The 24922-nt window shown below is 46.5% G+C and overlaps 1 protein-coding gene across 1 annotated transcript in view; it reads left to right on the plus strand.

The window, feature by feature from the left end:
- The window catches only part of FAM20A (FAM20A golgi associated secretory pathway pseudokinase), an 88017-nt gene that overhangs the window by 52105 nt on the left and 10990 nt on the right, over positions 1-24922 (plus strand). Inside the window, exons 4-7 of the mRNA XM_040434867.1 lie at positions 16219-16297; positions 16393-16485; positions 18998-19113; positions 20219-20399. Of these exons, the coding sequence (XP_040290801.1) occupies positions 16219-16297; positions 16393-16485; positions 18998-19113; positions 20219-20399 (469 nt within the window). The remainder of the gene's footprint in view (positions 1-16218; positions 16298-16392; positions 16486-18997; positions 19114-20218; positions 20400-24922) is intronic.

The raw sequence follows: 24922 nt of genomic DNA on the forward strand, positions 1-24922 counted from the left end.
TGGTTTTATATTCTGCTCTTGGGTTTTTACGCCCCAGGTGCATTATCTTGCACTTATCAACATTAAATTTTAGTTGCAAGATTTTTGACCATTCCTCTAGTTTTCCTAAGTCCTTTTCCATTTGGTGTATCCCTCCAGGAACATCAACCCTGTTACATATCTTTGTGTTATCAGCAAAAAGACACACCTTACCATTGATGCCTTCTGCAATTTCGCTGATAAAGATATTAAACAATATGGGTCCCAGAACAGATCCCTGAGGTACCCCACTGGTAACAAGACCTTGGTCTGAATATACCCCATTGACTACAACCCTCTGTTGTCTGTCCCTCAGCCACTGCCTAATCCATTCAACAATATGGGAGTCCAAGCCCAAAGACTGCAATTTATTGATAAGCCTTCTATGTGGGACAGTATCAAAAAAGCCTTACTAAAGTCTAGATAAGCGATGTCTACTGCACCTCCGCCATCTATTATTTTAGTCACCCAATCAAAAAAATCAATAAGATTAGTTTGACATGATCTCCCTGAAGTAAACCCATGCTTGGTTAAATAAATCTGTTAACGGTTTTGCTAGTTCACCGCTGAGCTCTTTTAATAGCTTTGGGTGTATCCCATCAGGCCCCTGTGACTTATTTGTATTAATTTTAGACAGCTGACTTAGAACCTCTTCCTCTGTAAAGACACATGCATCAAAGAATCATTAGTCTTCTTTCCTAACTGAGGTCCTTTTCCTTCATTTTCCTTCGTAAAGACTGAACAGAAGTATTCATTGAGGCAGTCAGCTAGTTCTTTATCTTCTTCCATATACCTTCCTTCTTTTGTTTCTAATTTGGTAATTCCTTGTTTTAGTTTCCTTTTTTCATTTGAATGCCTTATTGCCTTTTTTCCCTGACTGAGCTAATTTCTCTTCTGCCTGTGCTTTGGAAGCTCTTATAACTTGTTTGGCCTCTCTCTGCCTAATCTTATAAATTTGTCTGTCATCCTCATTTTTTTTTATTTTTATAATTCCTAAATGCTATCTTTTTGTTTTTAATGATTTTGGCCACTTCTGCTGAGTACCACAGCGGTCTCTTCCTTTTTTTGCTTTTACTGACAAGCCTAATGCAATTTTCTGTTGCCTTCCATAGTGCCTCTTTTAAGTAGTCCCATTTCTCCTGGACTCCAATGAAACTGTTCCAGTCTGATAGGGACTCGTATACCACTAATCTAATTTTAGAAAAGTCAGTTTTTCTAAAATCTAAAACTTTTGTTTTTGTGTGGTGTGACTCAGTCACTGTACTTATAGTAAACCACACTGACTGGTGATCACTAGATCCCAATCTTTCCCCTACAGTAATATCAGATACCAAATTCCCATTTGTGAATACTAAATCTAAAATGGCCTCCTTCCGGGTTGGCTCCTCCACTACTTGCTGTAGAGATAATCCCAGTAGGGAATTTAGAATATCTGTACTCCTGGCAGAACTAGCTATTTTGGTTTTCCAGTTTACATCTGGAAGATTGAGGTCTCCCATAATGATAACTTCCCCCTTCAATGTCATTTTAGCTATTTCCTCAACTAGTAGATCATCTAATTCTTTGACTTGGCTAGGTGGTCTATATATCACACCTACACGAGTTACCTTATGATTATCAAGCTGCACGGTAACCCAAACTGACTCTAAATTGTTCTCGCTAACTTGTATCAAAATAGATTTTATGTTATCTTTCACATACAGGGCCACCCCTCCCCCTTCTTGCCTTCTCTGTCTTTCCTGTATAGAGAGAACCCTGGTATTGATATATCCCAGTCATTACTCCCCTTGAACCACATCTCAGTAACAGCCACTACATCTATATTCTCAGATGCCATTATAGCCTCAAGTTCATTGATCTTATTCCCTAGACTGCGAGCATTTGTAGACAAGACTCTGAACTTGTCATTTCTTAACCTTTGTGCTACTGGCCTCTTCTGGCATTGTTTCGGGGGGCAGTTGGACTGCTGGATTATCACTCTTTTGCCCCCTTTCCTAGTTTAAATGCTTCTTCTTCTCTATTGACTACAACAGAGGGTTGTAGTCAATGGAGAACATTCAAAACAAGGTCATGTTACCAGTGGGGTTCCACAGGGATCTGTACTGGGACCAATTTTGTTTAATATCTTCATAAAAAAGACAAACCTTACCATCGAGGCAAAAGGCCTCGATGGTAAGGTTTGTCTTTTTGCTGATGACACAAAGATATGTAACAGGGTTGATGTTCCTGGAGGGAAACGCCAAATGAAAAAGGATTTAGGAAAACTAGAAGAATGGTCAGAACTCTGGAAACTGAAATTTAATGTGGATAAGTGCAAGATAATGCACCTGGGGCGTAAAAACCCAAGGGCAGAATATAGAATATTTGACACAGTCCTGACCTCAGTATCTGAGGAAAGGGATTTAGGAGTAATTATTTCAGAAGACTTAAAGGTGGGAAGACAATGTAATATGGCAGCACGAAATGCCAGCAGAATGCTTGGATGTATAGGGAGAGGTATAAGCAGTAGAAAGAGTGAAGTGCTTATGCCGCTGTACATGCTATAGGATTCAGATATATTGGGCAGACTAGATGGGCCAAATGGTTCTTATCTGCCGACACATTCTATGTTAGCAAATACCTGGAACTGTTCACCGAGGACATTCGTTCCTTTGAGAGAAAGATGCAAACCATCTTTCTTGTACAGTTCTTTTCCATTCCAACAAGAGCTAACATGAGACACAAAGCCAAACCCTTGGTTCAGACACCATTCACCAAGCCATACATTGAATTCCTTAATGCGCATCTTCCTGTCATGCTGAAGGTTATGCACAGGCAAAACTGCAGAGAATGAAACAGTTGATGCAACCTCCCGTATATCCTTTCCAAGTGTGTGAAAAGCTTCTTTCACCTTTGAAACCTCATTGCAAGCCAGATCGTTTGTCCCAAGATGGAGAATAACATCCACTTCCCTTTCCTGCTTTGCTTGCCTAACAATATTAAGGATACGTCATCTATCCCTGCTAGCGGTAGCACCAGGGAGACATCTCACAACACCATTCTCCTCAAACTTCACACCTCTTATGATGGAATTGCCCACCAACAGCTGCTTACTATCAATCCTCACCTTCCCCTTTTTGTCTTTGGCTGCAGTCTTACATACTTTAGGCATGGGAGATGATTGTTTCTCACCCACTGTGCTTGAGCCATCCTCCATCTTGCTCTTGCACTCTGAAAGCTGCAAATGAATTATGGAGAGCCACAGACTGTGGGACATGCCTTCTATCCACAACTCTCAGTCTACCAGAACCTACAGTAACCCATCTTCCAAATTTAGGGGGCCTCTGTGGCAGTGGCATTGCAATGTTCTCAGCCTGAGTTTGTTTAGTGGTTAATTTAAAAATCTCATATTTCAAAAAGTTAATTTCCTGCTGCATTATGGAGAGCTGTCTACAGATCAGACAGTATCCAAACCTCTGAAGAGTGGAACCTGAAATAAAAGCACAACAATTCCTGCACAGAACCAGGTCTGCCATTGTAAAGAGGGGAAATATTTTAAACAAACAAATCTTACTTGTTTAGATATCTGAATGTATGGTCTGGAGTTGCTGAGGAAAATACAAGCCTGTTCTTGGTGCTGTGCCAAACAATACCTCATAGGGGCTCAACTGAGTTTTCCTATGAGGGGTTACTCTGACAGAGTACAAAAGCAATAGGTAAACATTCCGTTCATGGCTTCCCTGTCTTTGCCATAGCTTTCTGAATTTTTAGCTTTAAAGTTCCTTTTAGGCGTTCCACCTTTCCGCTACTTTGGGGCCTATGAGGCGTGTGAAACGTTTGCTCTATACCTAGAGCATGTAAAATTTCCTGCAACACTTCCAAAGTAAAATTAGTCCCTCTGTCCCTTTCAATCACTTCTGTAATCCCAAATCTACACACAACATTAGACAAAAGTTTCTTAGCTACTGTTTTTGCATTAGCTTTGGCAGTAGGCCAGGCCTCTGGCCACCCTGAAAAAAGGTCCACACATACCAGAACAGACTCGTATGTGCCCCCCCCCCCCCCCCAGGAAGTTTAATGAAGTCAATTTGCAATCTTTGAAACAGGTACAATGGCTTTGGAGTGCACCTTGGGGGCACTTTGACAGTCCTCCCTATGTTATGGCAAGCACAGACCATGCACCCTTGGACAAATTTTGAAGTGGCATTGTTGAACCCTGGGGCCACCCATCCTTGATTTACCAGGCTTACCATTGCTTCCTTGGACTGATGGGTTCGGCCATGTGATAGAGCACACACCATGGGGTATAGTGCCCGGGGAAGGCATAGTTTAGCATCTACAGCATACAAACCCTCCTGATTATTCTCATCTTCTTTTCTTTTTCATGTTTTGGAGTTTGTTCTTGAAATTTCTGGAGCACATCCAGATCCACCTCCTCGGCCTGTGGTACTATGTCCACTACATAGCCTGTTATGGGGAGGGGTAGCAGAGCAGCTTGCGTTGCAGCCGCATCTGCCCGACGGTTTCCTTCTGCCTCTTTTGTCTGCTCATTGGTATGGACCTGTACCTTGACAATGGCCACCATCTTAGACAGTTCTAATGCGCTGAACAACTGAGCTACAGCCTCTGCATTATTGATAGGCTTACCAGAGGATCCCACAAAGTCCCTGCTTCTCTAAATAGGACCACGGTCATGTGCAATGCCAAAAGCATAGTGAGAGTCAGTGTAAATGTATACCGTCTGACGTTCAGCCATTATACATGCCTCAGTGAGTGCCTTCAACTCTGCTTCCTGTGCAGAACATCCAGGTGGGAGGGATCCTTGTCTCACAACTTCCTCCAAGGTAGTCACAGCATATCTCGTGTATGGTTTCCCATCTAGGTAGTATCTGGATCCATCCACAAAAAGCTCAAAATCAGCATCAGGTATTGGTGTCTCAGTTACATTGTCAAGTTCTTTTGTTTCAATTTTTATCAGTTCAAAGCAATCATGATCATTATTTAAATTATCCTCTTGCTCCACCTTGTCAGACTCTGGAGGTAGGGTAGCTGGATTGAGGATAATACATCTTTTAATAGTTATATTTGGTTGAGTAAGAAGTGCTACCTCATACTTTGTTATTCTTACCATTGACAAATGACGTATCTTTGCTTGGGACAATAGTTCCTGAACAGCATGAGGCACATAAATTGTCCGTGCATGGTCAAGAACTATGTCCGCAACCTTCCCACTCAGCAATGCACAGGCTGCAATTGCCCGTACTCCAGAGGGGGCACCTCTAGCTACCACATCAAGTTGCACAGAATAGTAACCCAGTGGGCGATGTTTGGCCCCATGAACTGGAGTCAAAACTCCCTTTGCATGTCCTATATTCTCATGACAGAATAGATTGAAATCAAGGTCATCATTTGGTATTCCCAGACATGGTGCTGACATGACAGCCAGCTTTAACCCTTTGAATCCCTCTACTGCTTCTGTAGTTAACACATAAGGTTGTTCTTTGTTGCAGGCAGCCAGGACATCAAAGAGCGGCTGCATGAGTGAGGAAGCACAGGGAATCCACTCTCTGGCATAACTGACTAAACCTGCAAATGTTCTCAATTCACGAACAGTGGTTGGTTCAGTGAGCTGTGCAACTGCCTGCATTCTCTCTGGAGTGATGTGTTTTGTCTGCTGAGAAATGCAATGTCCCAAGAATACCACCTTCAGCTTCGCAACCTGCAATTTGTCCTTGGAAACCCTGCACCCTTCCAGTTGCAGGAACACCAAGAGAGAGCATGTTTCCTTAAGGCCTCTTTCACATGGGTGTCATGTTTTTGGCCCGGATAGGATGCGGGTGCGTTGCGGGGAAAATCCGCGATTTTTCCGCTCGAGTGCAAAACATTGTAATGCGTTTTGCACGCGCGTGAGAAAAATCGCCAGATTGTAGATTGTATCATTTTCCCTTATAACATGGTTATAAGGAAAAATAATAGCATTCTTAATACAGAATGCATAGTACAATAGGGCTGGAGGGGTTAAAAAAATGTTTTAAAAAATTTAACTCACCTTAATCCGCTTGATCGTGCAGCCGGCCTTCTCTTCTGTCTTCTTCTTTGAGGACTAGAACCTTTGATGACGTCACTGCGCTCATCACATGGTCCATCACATGATCTTTTACCATGGTGATGGATCATGTGACGGACCATGGGATGAGCACAGTGACGTCACCACGGGTCCTTTTCCTGTGCACAGCAAAGAAGAAGATAGAAGAGAAGCCGGGCTGTGCGAACAAGTGGATTAAGGTGAGTTAAATATATATATTTTTTTTTTAACCCCTCCAGCCCTATTGTACTATACATTCTGTATTAAGAGTGCTATTATTTCCCCTGACCATGTTATAAGGGAAAATAATAATGATCTGGTCTCCATCCCGATCGTCTCCTAGCAACCATGCGTGAAAATCGCACCGCATCCACACTTGCTTGCGGATGCTTGCGATTTTCACGCAGCCCCATTCACTTCTATGGGGCCTGCGTTGCGTGGAAAACGCACAAAGAGGAGCATGCTGCGATTTTAATGCAACGCACAAGTGATGCGTGAAAATCACCGCTCATCTGCACAGCCCCATAAAAAATTAATGGGTCCGGATTCAGTGCGGATGCAATGTATTCACCTCACGCATTGCACCCGCACGGAAAACTCGCCCTTGTGAAAGGGGCCTAAGACAGGTTTCTTTACTGGTGGTACAGAGTAACAAGTCATCAACATACTGGAGCAACTGAGTGCTACAGTCTTCCGGATGCCAGGAAAGAAACACTCGTCTCTCGCCATTGCCTCAGAAAACTCAGAGGGAGAGGTGGCACCTGTTAGAACAGGTTCCATAAGGGCCCCTGTTAGGCTACTTTCACAGTTGCGGCAGAGTAATCCGGCAAGCAGTTCTGTCGCCGGAACTGCCTGCCGAATCAGGCAATCTGCATGATCACAAATGCATTGCAAGAACGGATCCGTCTCTCAGTTTGTCATTGATTCGTTGTCATGGATCAATTTTTTTTTCTTCACATTGTTACCGGTCTGCGCAGGACGGATCCGGCATTGCGGTATTTTTAATGCCGGATCCATTACTAATACATTTCAATGTAAATTAATGCTGGATCTGGCATTCCAGCAACTGATCCAGAATCTTGGACGGAGTTAATAGCGTAGCATGCTGCGGTATTTCCTCCGTCTAAAACACCGTTCAGTGACTGAACTGATGACATCCTGATGCATCCTGAACGGATCGCTCTCCATTCAGAATGGGGATAAAACTGATCAGTTATTTTCCGGTATTGAGCCCCTATGACGGAACTCCATGCCAGAAAAGAAAAACGCTAGTGTGAAAGTACCCTTACCGATACCCCGTTTTTCCCAAATCTAATAACTGTATTAATTTCATTTAATACATCTGCTCCCAGCAAATTCACCTGGCAATTTTCAGGTACTAATAATTGTATGCATATGTCGGCAGTATCATCAATGCGCACTTGCAATGGGCTAGTCTGTTTGAGTACACACGGTTTTCCTCCCAGCCCAACCCCCATAACTTGATCAGGGTTTAGATACTTCTCTGGTATGTCATGAGCTTTTAAAATGGTTCGTCTCGCCCCCGTGTCAACTAAACAGTCAACATCTTTACCGTCAGGTAGTGTCAGTTTCACCAGTTCTTTTGGGCCGGGGTGGGGAGGTACATTTACTACCGTGTGGTCATATGTTTGGGGGCTGCCTAATTCCTAGCCATGCAATTGCTGGTCTACTGAGGCCAGCTGAATTTGAGCATTATCAGGACTCATTTGGTTACTTTGATTATTTAAGTTCTTCTACCATCTAGAATGACCATCTCTTTTCATGTGCCCTTGTCCACCACATCCAAAACACAATCGTTTACGTTTGTATTCCTCCACATTTATAGCCATTCCTTTCCCACTGTCATACATATTCCTTCTCTTCCGCATCTCTCCCCCCGCCTGCACAATCCCCCTTCATGAAGCAATGAACACAGGGATAGGCTGCTGCTTTGCGGCTACTTTCTTCTTATTCTTATTTGCCTGTTCCTCTAAACCACGTATAACAAGCAATGATTTATCTAAGGAGGTGTGCATACACTCTGGGCGTATCCTCATTAATTCAGTCCTCAAATCATCTCTTAACCCATTGATAAAACAGGTCCTGAGTATGCGCCCATCCCTGCTGTCCGGATCATTGGTCTTGAAATCCTGATCTGCAAACATGTTAATCACCCAGGCATGATATTTATCAGCCGGCTCATCGGAAGCTTGGAAGGCTTCTGGCAGTCCTGCTCCTAATTGATTACTCAACTCCTTAGAAACCACCTTGAGTCTCTTCAAAAACGTCTCACCTGATTATTATTTTTTATCTGGAGTCTGCGCCTTCTGGTACTGCTTCTATCTCTCCCGCTACGGGAACCTTTTTTAACCTTTCCACAAAAGGAGCACCAGCTGCTGCACTGGATAGGGCATATAAGTCGTCCCAAACGGCATCATAGTTGTGCTAAATTTTCGTCAGGCCTTTATAAAAACCATTTGGATCCTTGTTCGGATCAGGTAATTTGTTTATCATCACAAGCTGCTCCCCCTGACTCCAAGGCTTGTACCACTCTACATGTTGGGTGGCTCGATTTGTAACCCCCTCGTCATTGCATTCCCAGGTAATCTGAGTAATCATTGGATATGTCCCTATTAAGGGGGAAGACTTAGGCCAATTGCCCCACATTTTGGGCATTCTGAGCTAACATCATGCCTATGAGGATCCCACATTTGCAAATCCATACAGTTGATCGCAACTTCATAGTTGGTTTACCTCTTTCTGTTTCTGCTACGGCCTGCCATGGCCCTCCTTTGCTTAGTTTTATTTGTGAAACAACCCTGTCAGGAGTGCAATGAGGGACAGTAGGAGCAGGGGTGGAAGCACTCCGGGGTGGGCTGTGAGGCATATTCACAGAAGAGTCTCGTGACTGTCCTGCTCTCCAGCACTCGTCTCGTGCAGTGCCGCACCTAACACATCTATTCTTATTCTCTGGATTGCACTTGTCACATTGACCGCATCTCCATCCATCCTCACCTTCCCCAAAAGAGGGCGTTGATGGACTTGATGGCTGGAGGTGGTGGTATGGCATTTGTCTGTTCTAACTGTGTCATGTTTCCATACTCTGTACTGGTGCTAGGCATTGTCCAGTCCGACCTGGACAATTCTGGGTACAATCTGTTCTGTATGCCTCCTTGGTTGTCAGAATAGGGTGGAGCTCAATACTAAAACTTACACTCCTAGGAGCTTGCCTTGATGTTCCCCCAACTTTATACTCTTCCTCGTCTTCCTTCGTATTATATAGGGGATCATGTCTAGCGGAGGTACTCAGCCATGCCTCCACCTGTGTTTCACATCCATGTTTTTCTATCCATTGCTTTTCCTCTATCTTAAATTTTCTCCATCTGGAAACATCCAAACATCTGAAAGATGGCATACCAGCTTTCTTAAGAAAAGCAGTAGCATTCTTAACTGCCCATTTGCCATGTTCTAGTTCTACCAAGCGCTTCATAGTAATCCTGGGACAACCCTTTTCTTCCCTTTCTCGCTTGCTGGAACTAGTTCCCATAGGAACCTGGTAGGGTAGCGATCCCTGACCTTTGGTTATTCCTGCTATGTGTCTTATCTTAGGTCACAGATTTTCCTAGCCGAGTCAGGCTATATTTCTGTAAACCATATGTAGGAAACGAGCGGTTTATCTGGGTAGGAGGCTTGCACTTCCCTTGCCTCTAGACAAACTTTGTACCACAAATAAATGCACACAAAAAAATATAAAGACAATCCAATAATAATTCCAATATATTCCTCATACATCAGACCTTTCTGTATTGTACTCAAGCCAGTACACTTGACAACTCAGTAAAACTTTGTACTATTTACCGAAAGTTACTGGATAGCACGTTAGTACTTTACAAGGACACACGTGTTCTGCCTGCTTCAAAAGCAGCCGCAGCGTGCAGAGAGTGTCTCCACACTAACCGATAGGTTAATACAAGAGTAATATTTTAGTGGCAGAAGTGAGACAAACAACACAAACTAACCCCTGACTCAGTGACACCGTTTCCGGATTGAACACTAAGAACTGCAAGGGTCCTTTTCCAGAATCGCATGGACCGCTTCTGTTTCCAAAAGCAGCCACTTCACTCCCCCCCCCCCCCCCATTCAGAGTTACTACGCGCAGTTAACTCTTCACACGACACCAGAGGACAAAACAGAATTCATATCCTCAAACATACATCTTCTACAGTTTGAGCAAGTTAGTAGCAAAATCACATATAATATACAGTTGCAAGAAAAAGTATGTGAACCCTTTGGAATGATATGGATTTCTGCACAAAGTGGTCATAAAATGTGATCTGATCTTCATCTAAGTCACAATAGACCATCACAGTCTGCTTAACCTAATAACACACAAAGAGTTAAATGTTACCATGTTTTTATTGAACACACCATGTAAACATTTACAGCACAGGTGGAAAAAGTATGTGAACCCTTGGATTTAATAACTGGTTGAACCTCCTTTGGCAGCAATAACTTCCACCAAACGTTTCCTGTAGTTGCAGATCAGACGTGCACAACGGTCAGGAGTAATTCTTCACCATTCCTCTTTAGGCTCCATTCACACGTCCGCAATGTGTTTTGCGGATACACGGAGACACGGATCCGCAAAAAACGGAAAGCGGCAATGTGTGTTCCGCATTTTGCGGACCGCACATTGCCGACATAATAGAATATGCCTGTTCTTGTCCGCAATTGCGGACAAGAATAGGACATGTTCTATTTTTTTGCTGAAACGGAAGCACGGATGCGGAAGTGCGGATCCGCAAATGTGGATGCGGACAGCACATTCCGTCCCCATAGAGAATGAATGGGTCCGCACCCTTTCCGCAAAATTGCGGAAAGGATGCGGACACATTTTGCGGACGTGTGAATGGAGCCTTACAGAACTGTTTCAGTTCAGCAATATTCTTGGGATGTCTGGTGTGAATCACTTTCTTGAGGTCATGCCACAGCATCTCCATCGGGTTGAGGTCAGGACTCTGACTGGGCCACTCCAGAAGGCGGATTTTCTTCTGTTTAAGCCATTCTGTTGTTGATTTACTTCTATGCTTTGGGTCGTTGTCCTGTTGCAACACCCATCTTCTGTTGAGCTTCAGCTGGTGGACAGATGGCCTTAAGTTCTCCTGCAAAATGTCTTGATAAACTTGAGAATTAATTTTTCCTTTGATGATAGCAATCCGTCCAGGCCCTGACGCAGCAAAGCAGCCCCAAACCATGATGCCCCCACCACCATACTTCACAGTTGGGATGAGGTTTTGAGGTTGGTGTGCTGTGCCTCTTTTTCTCCACACATAGTGTTGTGTGTTTCTTCCAAACAACTCCACTTTGGTTTCATCTGTCCACAGAATATTTTGCCAGTACTGCTGTGGAACATCCAGGTGCTCTTGTGCAAACTCTAAATGTGCAGCAATGGTTTTTTTGGACAGCAGTGGCTTCCTCTGTGGTATCCTCCCATGAAATCCATTCTTGTTTAGTGTTTTATGTATCGTAGATTCACTAACAGGGATGTTAGCATATGCCAGAGACTTTTGTAAGTCTTTAGCTGACACTCTAGGACTCTTCTTCACCTCATTGAGCAGTCTGCGCTGTGCTCTTGCAGTCATCTTTACAGGACGGCCACTCCTAGGGAGAGTAGCAGCAGTGCTGAACTTTCTCCATTTATAGACAATTTGTCTTACCGTGGACTGATGAACAGCAAGGCTTTTGGACATACTTTTATAACCCTTTCCAGCTTTATGCAAGTCAACAATTCTTAATCGTAGGTCTTCTGAGAGCTCTTTTGTGCGAGGCATCATTCACATCAGGCAATGCTTCTTGTGAAAAGCAAACCCAGAACTGGTGTGTGTTTTTTATAGGGCAGGGCAGCTGTAACCAACACCTCCAATCTCATCTCATTGATTGGACTTCAGTTGGCTGACACCTCACTCCAATTAGCTCTTGGGGATGTCATTAGTCTAGGGGTTCACATACTTTTTCCACCTGCACTGTGAATGTTTACATGGTGTGTTCAATAAAAACATGGTAACATTTAATTCTTTGTGTGTTATTAGTTTAAGCCGACGGTGATTGTCTATTGTTGTGACTTAGATGAAGATCAGATCACATTTTATGACCAATTTGTGGAGAAATCCATATCATTCCAAAGGGTTCGCATACTTTTTCTTGCAACTGTAGTAACTCAATAACACTTCAAATCAAAGACAGTAATCCAATTAATCACCTTCTACAGTACCTGAATGATATCCGAACCCGGCGTCGGACTGATCCCGAGGCACAGGCCACAAATTTAAGAAAGCCAGTGAGTCAAGGGTTCACTGACCTAGAATTTGCGTTCCCCAATCCGTGGGTGTCGCTCCCCTGCGGTTCAGTCCTCGACCAGCATGTGGAAATCTCGCTGGGGCCTCCAAGAAATGTTAGAGTAGTTCAATGTTCAGGTACAAGGTAATCAATGTAACCCAAGAATCAATCAATCGGCCGATAGCACAGACACAATCAAGGATTATATCTGAGGAGATCTCCGGACCACCTCAAAATGTTTATTGATATACCTGGAGGGTTATGGGAGTAACTGGGTGTTTCTGGGTGGTTACAACATTTATGATTGGATAACTAAGAATATACAATTACATGTGATACATTTGCATACATCTTATCATTATGTAACAAGGGTATATGTCATTTGGAAAGTAATCAAGTTACAAAGTTCACGTTTCAAAGCTTTTTGCCTATTTTGGAAACGCAGACTGGACACCTGGGATGATTATCCTCGAAAAATATGTTGAAAACATCTGGAGCAATTGATTTATATCTGCCTGAAACTACACATTTTAGTTACTATTGTGTAACTAATCAGCAGATAATACTCCCTTTTCCCTTGCTTTATCCTAAGAAAGCACAATTGCAGATGGCCTTCGTGTACATCCTCAGGCCAACACGTACAAATCAGTGAAATATGATAACTTTTAATCTTGGTTCAAGCTAACATTGCACAAATATATTTCTTTATACTGTATACCTATGTCAATAACAGATATATGGACCATAACTCTCACAACTCTGTATCTTCTCACCTCTCCTGTGTTCTGTCCTGTTCTTTAGACTCTGTATCTTCTAACCTCTCCTGTCTCCTATCCTGTCCATTATTCTCGGTATCTTCTCACCTCTCCTGTGTCCTGTCCCTTATACTCGGTATCTTCTCACATCTCCTGTGTCCTGTCCATTATGCTTGGTATCTTCTCACATCTCCTGTGTCCTGTCCTGTCTCTTATACTCGGTATCTTCTCACATCTCCTGTGTCCTGTCCCTTATACTCTGTATCTTCTCACCTCTCCTGTGTCCTGTCCTGTTGCTTATACTCAGTATCCTCTCACCTACACTGTGTTCTGTCCTGTTCCTTATACTCTGTATCTTCTCACCTCTTTTGTGTTATGTCCTGTCCATTATGCTTGGCATCTTCTCACATCTGCTCTGTTATGTCCTGTCCCTTATACTCTGCAGAGAGCGGAGCGTAGAGAGGCCATATCTAATCCTACTCCTGTACCACATCTCCCTAGTAAATAACATGGGACTAAGCAAGTCAGAGGCTGGAATGGATGGGGGAGGGCCCCAGATTAAGGTCCCAGGATGAGTCTGTGCCAACCACAGTCGCTCCACCTCAGTCCATCCATTATATTAATGAAGCGTAGACCAAGAGACAATATGACTTAGATGGGTTGCTAAGTCATATAAGTGGGAAGTGAAAAGCCTCCCTTGGAAATAGGCGCCATTAAAATCAGTTTAGCGAATCAATGGCATTTATAATTCCAAGCAAAAGTGACAAATGCAGACTGAATTGAGCGAAGGGCCGTGGCTGGCACCCTCACAGGGAGCGTTTCAAACAGATAGTACAGGAGGGAAGTTGCTTTATACAGGGAAGGATACTTGGCCGTGAGGTGTATGCCTCAATATTTAATGGAGTGAGTGCACCAGGAATAATTATTGGAGGTGGTGGAGCCGATCGGGAGGGATGTTAGTCGGTAATGCCTCTGTCTTGGTGATGTTACGTTTGTAACTGGAGAGCTTACTGTAACAATCTAGAACTGCATGAAGGTTAGGTAAGTAGAGAAAAGGGTTCGTTAAGGTGAGTAACATGTCATCTGCAAAGAAGGGAGATGGAGAATGGGATTCCCTAAATGTCTGGACTATTACGTATGAGGGTGACCAGGGGCTCAATACTAAGCACATAGAGGAGGGGGAGAGAGGGCAGCCCTGGCGAGTCCCATTATAGATCAGTAGGGGAGGTCAGTGGGAGGAAGGTAGTAGAACCATCGTGCTTGGGAGGAGTAGAGGCCCCGCAGAGCAGCTATGAAGAGGCTTTAAAGCCATAATGGTGCAGGGTTCGGAACATAAAGTCCCAGTTTAGGCGATCAAAGGCCTTTTCCACCTCAAGGCTCAATAATAGGGCCTCGATCCCTCCCAATCCCGCAGGGTCTATTAAATCTATGACCTTTCTAGTATTGTCCCCCGGTTGGCGAAATCGGACAAATCCGACTTGATCCTTGTGGATTAAGTGGTGGAGCCAAGTGTTAAGGCGATTTGCTAATAATTTTGTGAATATCTTCAAGTCAGAATTTAGGCGACTAATAGGTCGATAGCTGGAGCCATCCGCTGGGTGATAAGTTATATGTGAATTTTAATGAAATCAGATGTCCTATCCCCTGCTAGGAGTCCCTTTAACAGATCGAGCATGTGTGGGGTCAGAAAATCTCCCAATATTTTGAAATATTTGTCCGACAACCCGTCGGGGCCAGGCGATTTACCACTAGGCAATTCAGAGATGACATCCCTAACTTCCTCAACCGTGATGGCTGAAGAGGGCAGGCGGCCAGAAACTCATCTATCAATTCCTTCCTCGTTGTCTCATCACTGGGGGGGGGATATAAGTCAGAGTAATAATCATGAAACAGATTGGATATCACCATAGAGTGGTATTGAAGGGTACCCCGATGGTCCCTGATTGCATGGGCAGTAGAAGCGGCTGAGCGGTCTTTTAATTGTCCAGCTAACACGGTATGAGGTTTGGTGCCATATGTAAAGAAGCGCTGTCTAGTCTAATGGATCAACTCTTCAGTTGTGGAAGGTGTCAGCGTTTTAAGCTTAGAATGATTTGTTGCAATAGTCGTTTAGATGGTCGAGAGGACAGCGCCCTCTCTGCCACGCGTAGGGAACGGATACATTCCCTATATTGGGCATCTCTATCTTAGGAGCTGGAGATGCATGTGCCTCAGAATACCGCCTTGTAGGGTGGCACCATCTTACAATCTTTGGGGCCTCCTAGATGAGACAGTCTTACAATCTTTGGGGTCTTCTGGGTGGCACCATCTTACAATCTTTGGGGTCTTCTGGATGGGACCGTCTTACAATCTCTGGGGTCTCCTGGGTGGCACCATCTTACAATTTTTGGGGTCTCCTGGGTGACACATCTTACAATCTCTGGGGTCTTTTGTGTGGAACCATTTTACAATCTCTGGAGTCTCCTTAGTGGCACCATCTTATAATCTCTTGTGTGGAACCATCTTACAATCTCTAGGGTCTCCTGGGTGGCACCGTCTAACAATCTTTGGTGTTTTCTGGATGGGACAGTCTTAATCTTTGGGGTCTCCTGGGTGGCATCATCTTACAATCTTTGGGGTCTCCTGGGTTGCACCATCTTACAATTTTTGGGGTCTCCTGAGTGGCACCATCTTACAATCTTTGGGGTCTCCTGGGTGGCACCATCTTACAGTCTTTGGGGTCTTCTGGTGGGCACATCTCACAATCTTTAGGGTCTCCTGGGTGGCACCATCTTACAATCTTTGGGGTCTCCTGGGTAACACCATCTTACAATCTTTGGGGTCTCCTGGGTGGCACCATCTTACAATCTTTGGGGTCTCCTGGGTGGCACCATCTTACAATCTGGAGTCTCCTGTGTGGCACCATCTTACATTCTTTGGAGTCTCCTGGATGGGAAAGCTGTTCATTCTCTGGGGTCTCCAGTGTGGGACTGTCTTGCAATCCCTGGGGTCCCCTATTACAGGGGCCCCACAATGAGATCAGTAATGTCTCTTTACCATTTGCAGTTGTAAAGCCAAGCGGGACGCACCTGAAGTTGGTCCTGCAATTCCAGGACTTTGGGAAAGCCATGTTTAAGCCCATGAGGTAGGTGAGGTGGGGGGCTAGAGCTGGGGGTTTCCTTGATGGACTCTGTCCTAAATTGTGCCCTTGGGTCTGATAAGAGATTCTTCCTTTATAAGACAGAAACGAGAGGAGGAGACACCAGAAGATTTCTTCTACTTCGTAGACTTCCAGCGACACAACGCGGAGATCGCCGCATTCCACCTCGACCGGTGAGAAACACTGAAGTCTGCTCCAGTTGTACCACCCATTCTATATGCGGCTCTCACAGATGATGTGGGTATATCCAGAAGCAGCGGTCACTGGAGTCCTCCATACACACATATGTCACTGCAGGGGTGACCCCCATACACACACATATGTCACTGCAGGGGTGACCCCCATACACACACATATGTCACTGCAGGGGTGACCCCCATACACACACATATGTCACTGCAGGGGTGACCCCCATACACACACATATGTCACTGCAGGGGTGACCCCCATACACACACATATGTCACTGCAGGGGTGACCCCCATACACACACACATGTCACTGCAGGGGTGACCCCCATACACACACAGAACACTGCAGTGATGACCCCCATATACACACACACACATACGTCACTGCAGGGGTGACCCCCATACACACACAGAACACTGCAGGGGTGACCCCCATACACACACACATACGTCACTGCAGGGGTGACCCCCATACACACAGGACACTGCAGGGGTGACCCACATACACACAAAAGACACTGCAGGAGTGCCCCCATACACATACATCACTGAAGGGGTGACCCCCATACACACATGTATCACTGCAGGGTTGACCCCCATACACACATGTATCACTGCAGGGTTGACCCCCATGCACACATGTATCACTGCAGGGTTGACCCCCATACACACATGTATCACTGGAGGAGTGACCCCCATACACACATGTATCACTGCAGGGGTGACCCCCATACACACACAGGACACTGCAGGGGTGACCCCCATACACACATGTATCACTGCAGGGGTGACCCCCATACACACATGTATCACTGCAGGGGTGACCCCCATACACACATGTATCACTGCAGGGGTGACCCCCATACACGCATGTATCACTGGAGGAGTTACCCCATACACGCATGTATCACTGGAGGAGTGACCCCCATACACACATGTATCACTGGAGGAGTGACCCCCATACACGCATGTATCACTGGAGGAGTGACCCCCATACACGCATGTATCACTGGAGGAGTGACCCCCATACACGCATGTATCACTGGAGGAGTGAATCCCATACACGCATGTATCACTGGAGGAGTGACCCCCATACACGCATGTATCACTGCAGGGTTGACCCCCATACACACATGTATCACTGGAGGAGTGATCCCCATACACACATGTATCACTGGACGAGTGCCCCCCATACACGCATGTATCACTGCAGGGTTGACCCCCATACACGCATGTATCACTGGAGGAGTGACCCCCATACACGCATGTATCACTGGAGGAGTGACCCCCATACACGCATGTATCACTGGAGGAGTGACCCCCATACACGCATGTATCACTGGAGGAGTGACCCCCATACACGCATGTATCACTGGAGGAGTTACCCCATACACGCATGTATCACTGGAGGAGTGACCCCCATACACGCATGTATCACTGGAGGAGTGACCCCCATACACACATGTATCACTGGAGGAGTGACCCCCATACACGCATGTATCACTGGAGGAGTGACCCCCATACACGCATGTATCACTGGAGGAGTGACCCCCATACACGCATGTATCACTGGAGGAGTGACCCCCATACACGCATGTATCACTGGAGGAGTGACCCCCATACACGCATGTATCACTGGAGGAGTGACCCCCATACACGCATGTATCACTGGAGGAGTGACCCCCATACACGCATGTATCACTGGAGGAGTGACCCCCATACACGCATGTATCACTGGAGGAGTGACCCCCATACACGCATGTATCACTGGAGGAGTGACCCCCATACACGCATGTATCACTGGAGGAGTGACCCCCATACACGCATGTATCACTGGAGGAGTGACCCCCATACACGCATGTATCACTGAAGGAGTGACCCCCATACACGCATGTATCACTGGAGGAGTGACCCCCATACACGCATGTATCACTGGAGGAGTGACCCCCATACACGCATGTATCACTGGAGGAGTGACCCCCATACACGCATGTATCACTGGAGGAGTGACCCCCATACACGCATGTATCACTGAAGGAGTGACCCCCATACACGCATGTATCACTGGAGGAGTGACCCCCATACACGCATGTATCACTGAAGGAGTGACCCCCATACACGCATGTATCACTGGAGGAGTGACCCCCATACACACATGTATCACTGGAGGAGTGACCCCCATACACACATGTATCACTGGAGGAGTGACCCCCATACACACATGTATCACTGGAGGAGTGACCCCCATACACACATGTATCACTGAAGGAGTGACCCCCATACACACATGTATCACTGGAGGAGTGACCCCCATACACACATGTATCACTGAAGGAGTGACCCCCATACACACATGTATCACTGGAGGAGTGACCCCCATACACACATGTATCACTGGAGGAGTGACCCCCATACACACATGTATCACTGGAGGAGTGACCCCCATACACACATGTATCACTGGAGGAATGACCCCCATCTTCCTGTGCCGCAGGATTCTGGATTTCCGCCGTGTCCCCCCGGTTTCTGGACGTCTCATTAATGTAACTCAGGACGTTCTGGAGGCGACGGAAAACCCTGAGCTAAAGATCGTGTTCTTTGTCTCACCAGGTATTGGTGGGTGGGGGACACTGTGTATGTAAATGAGGGGGAGGGGCACTGTGTATGCAAATGATGGGGCACTGTGCATGTAAATGAGAGGGAGGAGTATTGTGTATGTAAATGAGGGGAAGGGGCACTGTGTATGTAAATGAGGGGGAGGGGCACTGTGTATGCAAATGATGGGGCACTGTGTATGTAAATGAGAGGGAGGAGTATTGTGTATGTAAATGAGGGGAAGGGGCACTGTGTCTGTAAATGAGGGGGCACTGTGTATGTAAATGTAAGGGTAGTGACACTATGTATGTAAATGAGGGGGAGGAACACTGTGTATGTAAATGAGGGGGCACTGTGTATGTAAATGTAAGGGTAGTGACACTATGTATGTAAATGAGGGGGAGGAACACTGTGTATGTAAATGAGGGGGCACTGTGTATGTAAATGTAAGGGAAGTGACACTATGTATGTAAATTAAGGGGAGGGACACTGTATGTAAATGAGGGGGAGGGGCACTGTGTGTGTAAATCATGGGAAGGGGCACTGTGTATGTAAATGAGGGGGAGGAACACTGTGTATGTAAATGAGGGGGCACTGTGTATGTAAATGTAAGGGAAGTGACACTATGTATGTAAATTAGGGGGAGGGACACTGTATGTAAATGAGGGGGAGGGGCACTGTGTGTGTAAATCATGGGAAGGGGCACTGTGTATGTAAATGAGGGGAGGAGTACTGTGTTTGTAAAAGAGGTGAAGGAGTACCGTGTATGTAAATGAAAGGGTGGTGACACTATGTATGTAAATGAGGGGGAGGGGCACTGTGTGTGTAAATCATAGGAAGGGGCACTGTGTATGTAAATGTAAGGGTAGTGACACTGTATGTAAATTAGGGGGGAGACACTGTGGATGTAAATGAGGGGACACTGTATGTAAATGAGGGGGAGGGGCACTGTGTATGTAAATGAGGGAGCACTGGGTATGTCAATGAGGGGAGGAGTACTGTGTTTGTAAAAGAGGTGAAGGAGTACCGTGTATGCAAATGAAAGGGTGGTGACACTGTATGTAAATGAAGGGGAGGAGCCAATTCTTGCTCTGATATTTGCGCTTTGTTGTTTCCTCAGTGAACAACGTGTGTTTCTACTCCAAGTGTTTGTACATGTGTAAGACGGAGTACGCGGTGTGCGGGGACCCCCACATGTTAGAGGGCTCCCTCTCAGTCTTCCTGCCGCCTCTCAGCACTGCACCCCGACTCTCAGTCCCCAACCCCTGGATCCGCTCCTATACTTTCACTGGAAAAGAGCAGTAAGTAAGCCATTCATTTTTGTGGGGTTGGGTTGTCCCCAGGCCACTGAACGTGTGGAGCTCCGCACCTCAGTGTGGTGATGTCATCATTCCCACCAGATCTGACGCTCCCGCTTGCCTCCGATTACTCTTGCACAGTGAAGGTGTTCAATAAAAATACAGGTGAAACTCGAAAAATGTGAATATCGTACAAAGTTCATTTATTTCAGTAATGCAACTTAACAGGTGAAACTAACACACGAGACTCATTACAGGCAGAGATATTCCAAGCCTTTGTTATAATTCGGATGATTATGGCTTACAGCTTATGGAACCCCAAAGTCTCAATCTCAGGTCCCCTTTGCTCAGGGGGTACGGATTAATTAGCCGACTAGAGGGCGACACTTTGAGCTGAGAATATTCAACCTTTTCACAAAATTCTAATTTTAAGCTGCATTACTGAAATAAATGGACTTTTGCACGATATTCAAATTTTTCGAGTTTCACCTGTATCTACGAGATCCGATTTACAAGTAATAAATTGGCACATGAGATACAGACCCTAAGCTCAATATACGTATTTCCTATAGGTAATGATCCCCTCAGCCAGTCCTTTGCCAGGAAAATATCCACAACATGTTCTTTGGATTGGACAGTGAAAGAGTTAACTTACCGTAAAAGATAATGGTCTGGTCCAAGCCCCTGGAGCGTGACATGATGGAGACTCCATCACGAGGTGTCAGCATGGCTCAGCCTCATTCACGTCTATTGTACGGCACTTACACCCATGGGCCCTCATCCTACAATAGTATGAATGGATGTGTACCTGGTGCAGGAAGTCATTGGCAGAGGATGCAGCCGTACAGGCAGGTATCGTGTGCACCGGCAGATGAGGGGGATGTGTTTCTGGATATCTCTGAGACTGGGGGTAGTAGTCTGATGTTGGGGGTAGTGATCCCGGCCCCTGCTAGTGATAGTACAGACAGATGAGGGGGATGTGTTTCTGGAGATCTCTGAGACTGGGGGTAGTAGTCTGATGTTGGGGGTAGTGATCCCGGCCCCTGCTAGTGATAGTACAGACAGATGAGGGGGATGTGTTTCTGGATATCTCTGAGACTGGGGGTAGTAGTCTGATGTTGGGGGTAGTGATCCCGGCCCCTGCTAGTGATAGTACAGACAGATGAGGGGGATGTGTTTCTGGATATCTCTGAGACTGGGGGTAGTAGTCTGATGTTGGGGGTAGTGATCCCGGCCCCTGCTAGTGATAGTACAGACAGATGAGGGGGATGTGTTTCTGGATATCTCTGAGACTGGGGGTAGTAGTCTGATGTTGGGGGTAGTGATCCCGGCCTCTTCTAGTGATAGTACAGACAGGGGAGGGGGATGTGTTTCTGGATATCTCTGAGACTGGGGGTAGTAGTCTGATGTTGGGGGTAGTGATCCCGGCCCCTGCTAGTGATAGTACAGACAGATGAGGGGGATGTGTTTCTGGATATCTCTGAGACTGGGGGTAGTAGTCTGATGTTGGGGGTAGTGATCCCGGCCCCAGCTAGTGATAGTACAGACAGGGGAGGAGGATGTGTTTCTGGATATCTCTGAGACTGGGGGTAGTAGTCTGATGTTGGGGGTAGTGATCCCTGACCCCTGCTCGTGATAGTACAGACAGATGAGGGGGATGTGTTTCTGGATATCTCTGAGACTGGGGGTAGTAGTCTGATGTTGGGGGTAGTGATCCCGGCCCCTGCTCGTGATAGTACAGACAGATGAGGGGGATGTGTTTCTGGATATCTCTGAGACTGGGGGTAGTAGTCTGATGTTGGGGGTAGTGATCCCGGCCCCTGCTAGTGATAGTACAGACAGATGAGGGGGATGTGTTTCTGGATATCTCTGAGACTGGGGGTAGTAGTCAGATGTTGGGGGTAGTGATCCCTGACCCCTGCTAGTGATAGTACAGACAGATGAAGGGGATGTGTTTCTGGATATCTCTGAGACTGGGGGTAGTAGTCAGATGTTGGGGGTAGTGATCCCGGCCCCTGCTAGTGATAGTACAGACAGATGAGGGGGATGTGTTTCTGGATATCTCTGAGACTGGGGGTAGTAGTCTGATGTTGGGGGTAGTGATCCCGGCCCCTGCTAGTGATAGTACAGACAGATGAGGGGGATGTGATTCTGGATATCTCTGAGACTGGGGGTAGTAGTCAGATGTTGGGGGTAGTGATCCCGGCCCCATCTAGTGATAGTACAGACAGATGAAGGGGATGTGTTTCTGGATATCTCTGAGACTGGGGGTAGTAGTCAGATGTTGGGGGTAGTGATCCCGGCCCCTGCTAGTGATAGTACAGACAGATGAGGGGGATGTGTTTCTGGATATCTCTGAGACTGGGGGTAGTAGTCTGATGTTGGGGGTAGTGATCCCGGCCCCTGCTAGTGATAGTACAGACAGATGAGGGGGATGTGATTCTGGATATCTCTGAGACTGGGGGTAGTAGTCAGATGTTGGGGGTAGTGATCCCGGCCCCATCTAGTGATAGTACAGACTGATGAGGGGGATGTGTTTCTGGATATCTCTGAGACTGGGGGTAGTAGTCAGATGTTGGGGGTAGTGATCCCGGCCCCATCTAGTGATAGTACAGACAGATGAGGGGGATGTGTTTCTGGATATCTCTGAGACTGGGGGTAGTAGTCTGATGTTGGGGGTAGTGATCCCGGCCCCTGCTCGTGATAGTACAGACAGATGAGGGGGATGTGTTTCTAGATAACTCTGAGACTGGGGGTAGTAGTCTGATGTTGGGGGTAGTGATCCCGGCCCCTGCTAGTGATAGTACAGACAGATGAGGGGGATGTGTTTCTGGATATCTCTGAGACTGGGGGTAGTAGTCTGATGTTGGGGGTAGTGATCCCGGCCCCTGCTAGTGATAGTACAGACAGATGAGGGGGATGTGTTTCTGGATATCTCTGAGACTGGGGGTAGTAGTCTGATGTTGGGGGTAGTGATCCCGGCCCCTGCTAGTGATAGTACAGACAGATGAGGGGGATGTGTTTCTGGATATCTCTGAGACTGGGGGTAGTAGTCTGATGTTGGGGGTAGTGATCCCGGCCCCTGCTAGTGATAGTACAGACAGATGAGGGGGATGTGTTTCTGGATATCTCTGAGACTGGGGGTAGTAGTCTGATGTTGGGGGTAGTGATCCCGGCCCCTGCTCGTGATAGTACAGACAGATGAGGGGGATGTGTTTCTGGATATCTCTGAGACTGGGGGTAGTAGTCTGATGTTGGGGGTAGTGATCCCGGCCCCTGCTCGTGATAGTACAGACAGATGAGGGGGATGTGTTTCTAGATAACTCTGAGACTGGGGGTAGTAGTCAGATGTTGGGGGTAGTGATCCCGGCCCCTGCTAGTGATAGTACAGACAGATGAGGGGGATGTGTTTCTGGATATCTCTGAGACTGGGGGTAGTAGTCTGATGTTGGGGGTAGTGATCCCGGCCTCTTCTAGTGATAGTACAGACAGGGGAGGGGGATGTGTTTCTGGATATCTCTGAGACTGGGGGTAGTAGTCTGATGTTGGGGGTAGTGATCCCGACCCCTGCTAGTGATAGTACAGACAGATGAGGGGGATGTGTTTCTGGATATCTCTGAGACTGGGGGTAGTAGTCTGATGTTGGGGGTAGTGATCCCGGCCCCTGCTAGTGATAGTACAGACAGATGAGGGGGATGTGTTTCTGGATATCTCTGAGACTGGGGGTAGTAGTCTGATGTTGGGGGTAGTGATCCCGGCCCCTGCTAGTGATAGTACAGACAGATGAGGGGGATGTGTTTCTGGATATCTCTGAGACTGGGGGTAGTAGTCAGATGTTGGGGGTAGTGATCCCGGCCCCTGCTCGTGATAGTACAGACAGATGAGGGGGATGTGTTTCTGGATATCTCTGAGACTGGGGGTAGTAGTCTGATGTTGGGGGTAGTGATCCCGGCCCCTGCTCGTGATAGTACAGACAGATGAGGGGGATGTGTTTCTGGATATCTCTGAGACTGGGGGTAGTAGTCTGATGTTGGGGGTAGTGATCCCTGACCCCTGCTAGTGATAGTACAGACAGATGAGGGGGATGTGTTTCTGGATAACTCTGAGACTGGGGGTAGTAGTCTGATGTTGGGGGTAGTGATCCCGGCCCCTGCTAGTGATAGTACAGACAGATGAGGGGGATGTGTTTCTGGATATCTCTGAGACTGGGGGTAGTAGTCAGATGTTGGGGGTAGTGATCCCGGCCCCTGCTCGTGATAGTACAGACAGATGAGGGGGATGTGTTTCTGGATATCTCTGAGACTGGGGGTAGTAGTCTGATGTTGGGGGTAGTGATCCCGGCCCCTGCTCGTGATAGTACAGACAGATGAGGGGGATGTGTTTCTGGATATCTCTGAGACTGGGGGTAGTAGTCTGATGTTGGGGGTAGTGATCCCGGCCCCTGCTAGTGATAGTACAGACAGATGAGGGGGATGTGTTTCTGGATATCTCTGAGACTGGGGGTAGTAGTCTGATGTTGGGGGTAG

The sequence above is a fragment of the Bufo bufo genome, chromosome 6, assembly GCF_905171765.1.
Source record: "Bufo bufo chromosome 6, aBufBuf1.1, whole genome shotgun sequence".
NCBI classification, from domain to species: Eukaryota; Metazoa; Chordata; class Amphibia; order Anura; family Bufonidae; genus Bufo; species Bufo bufo.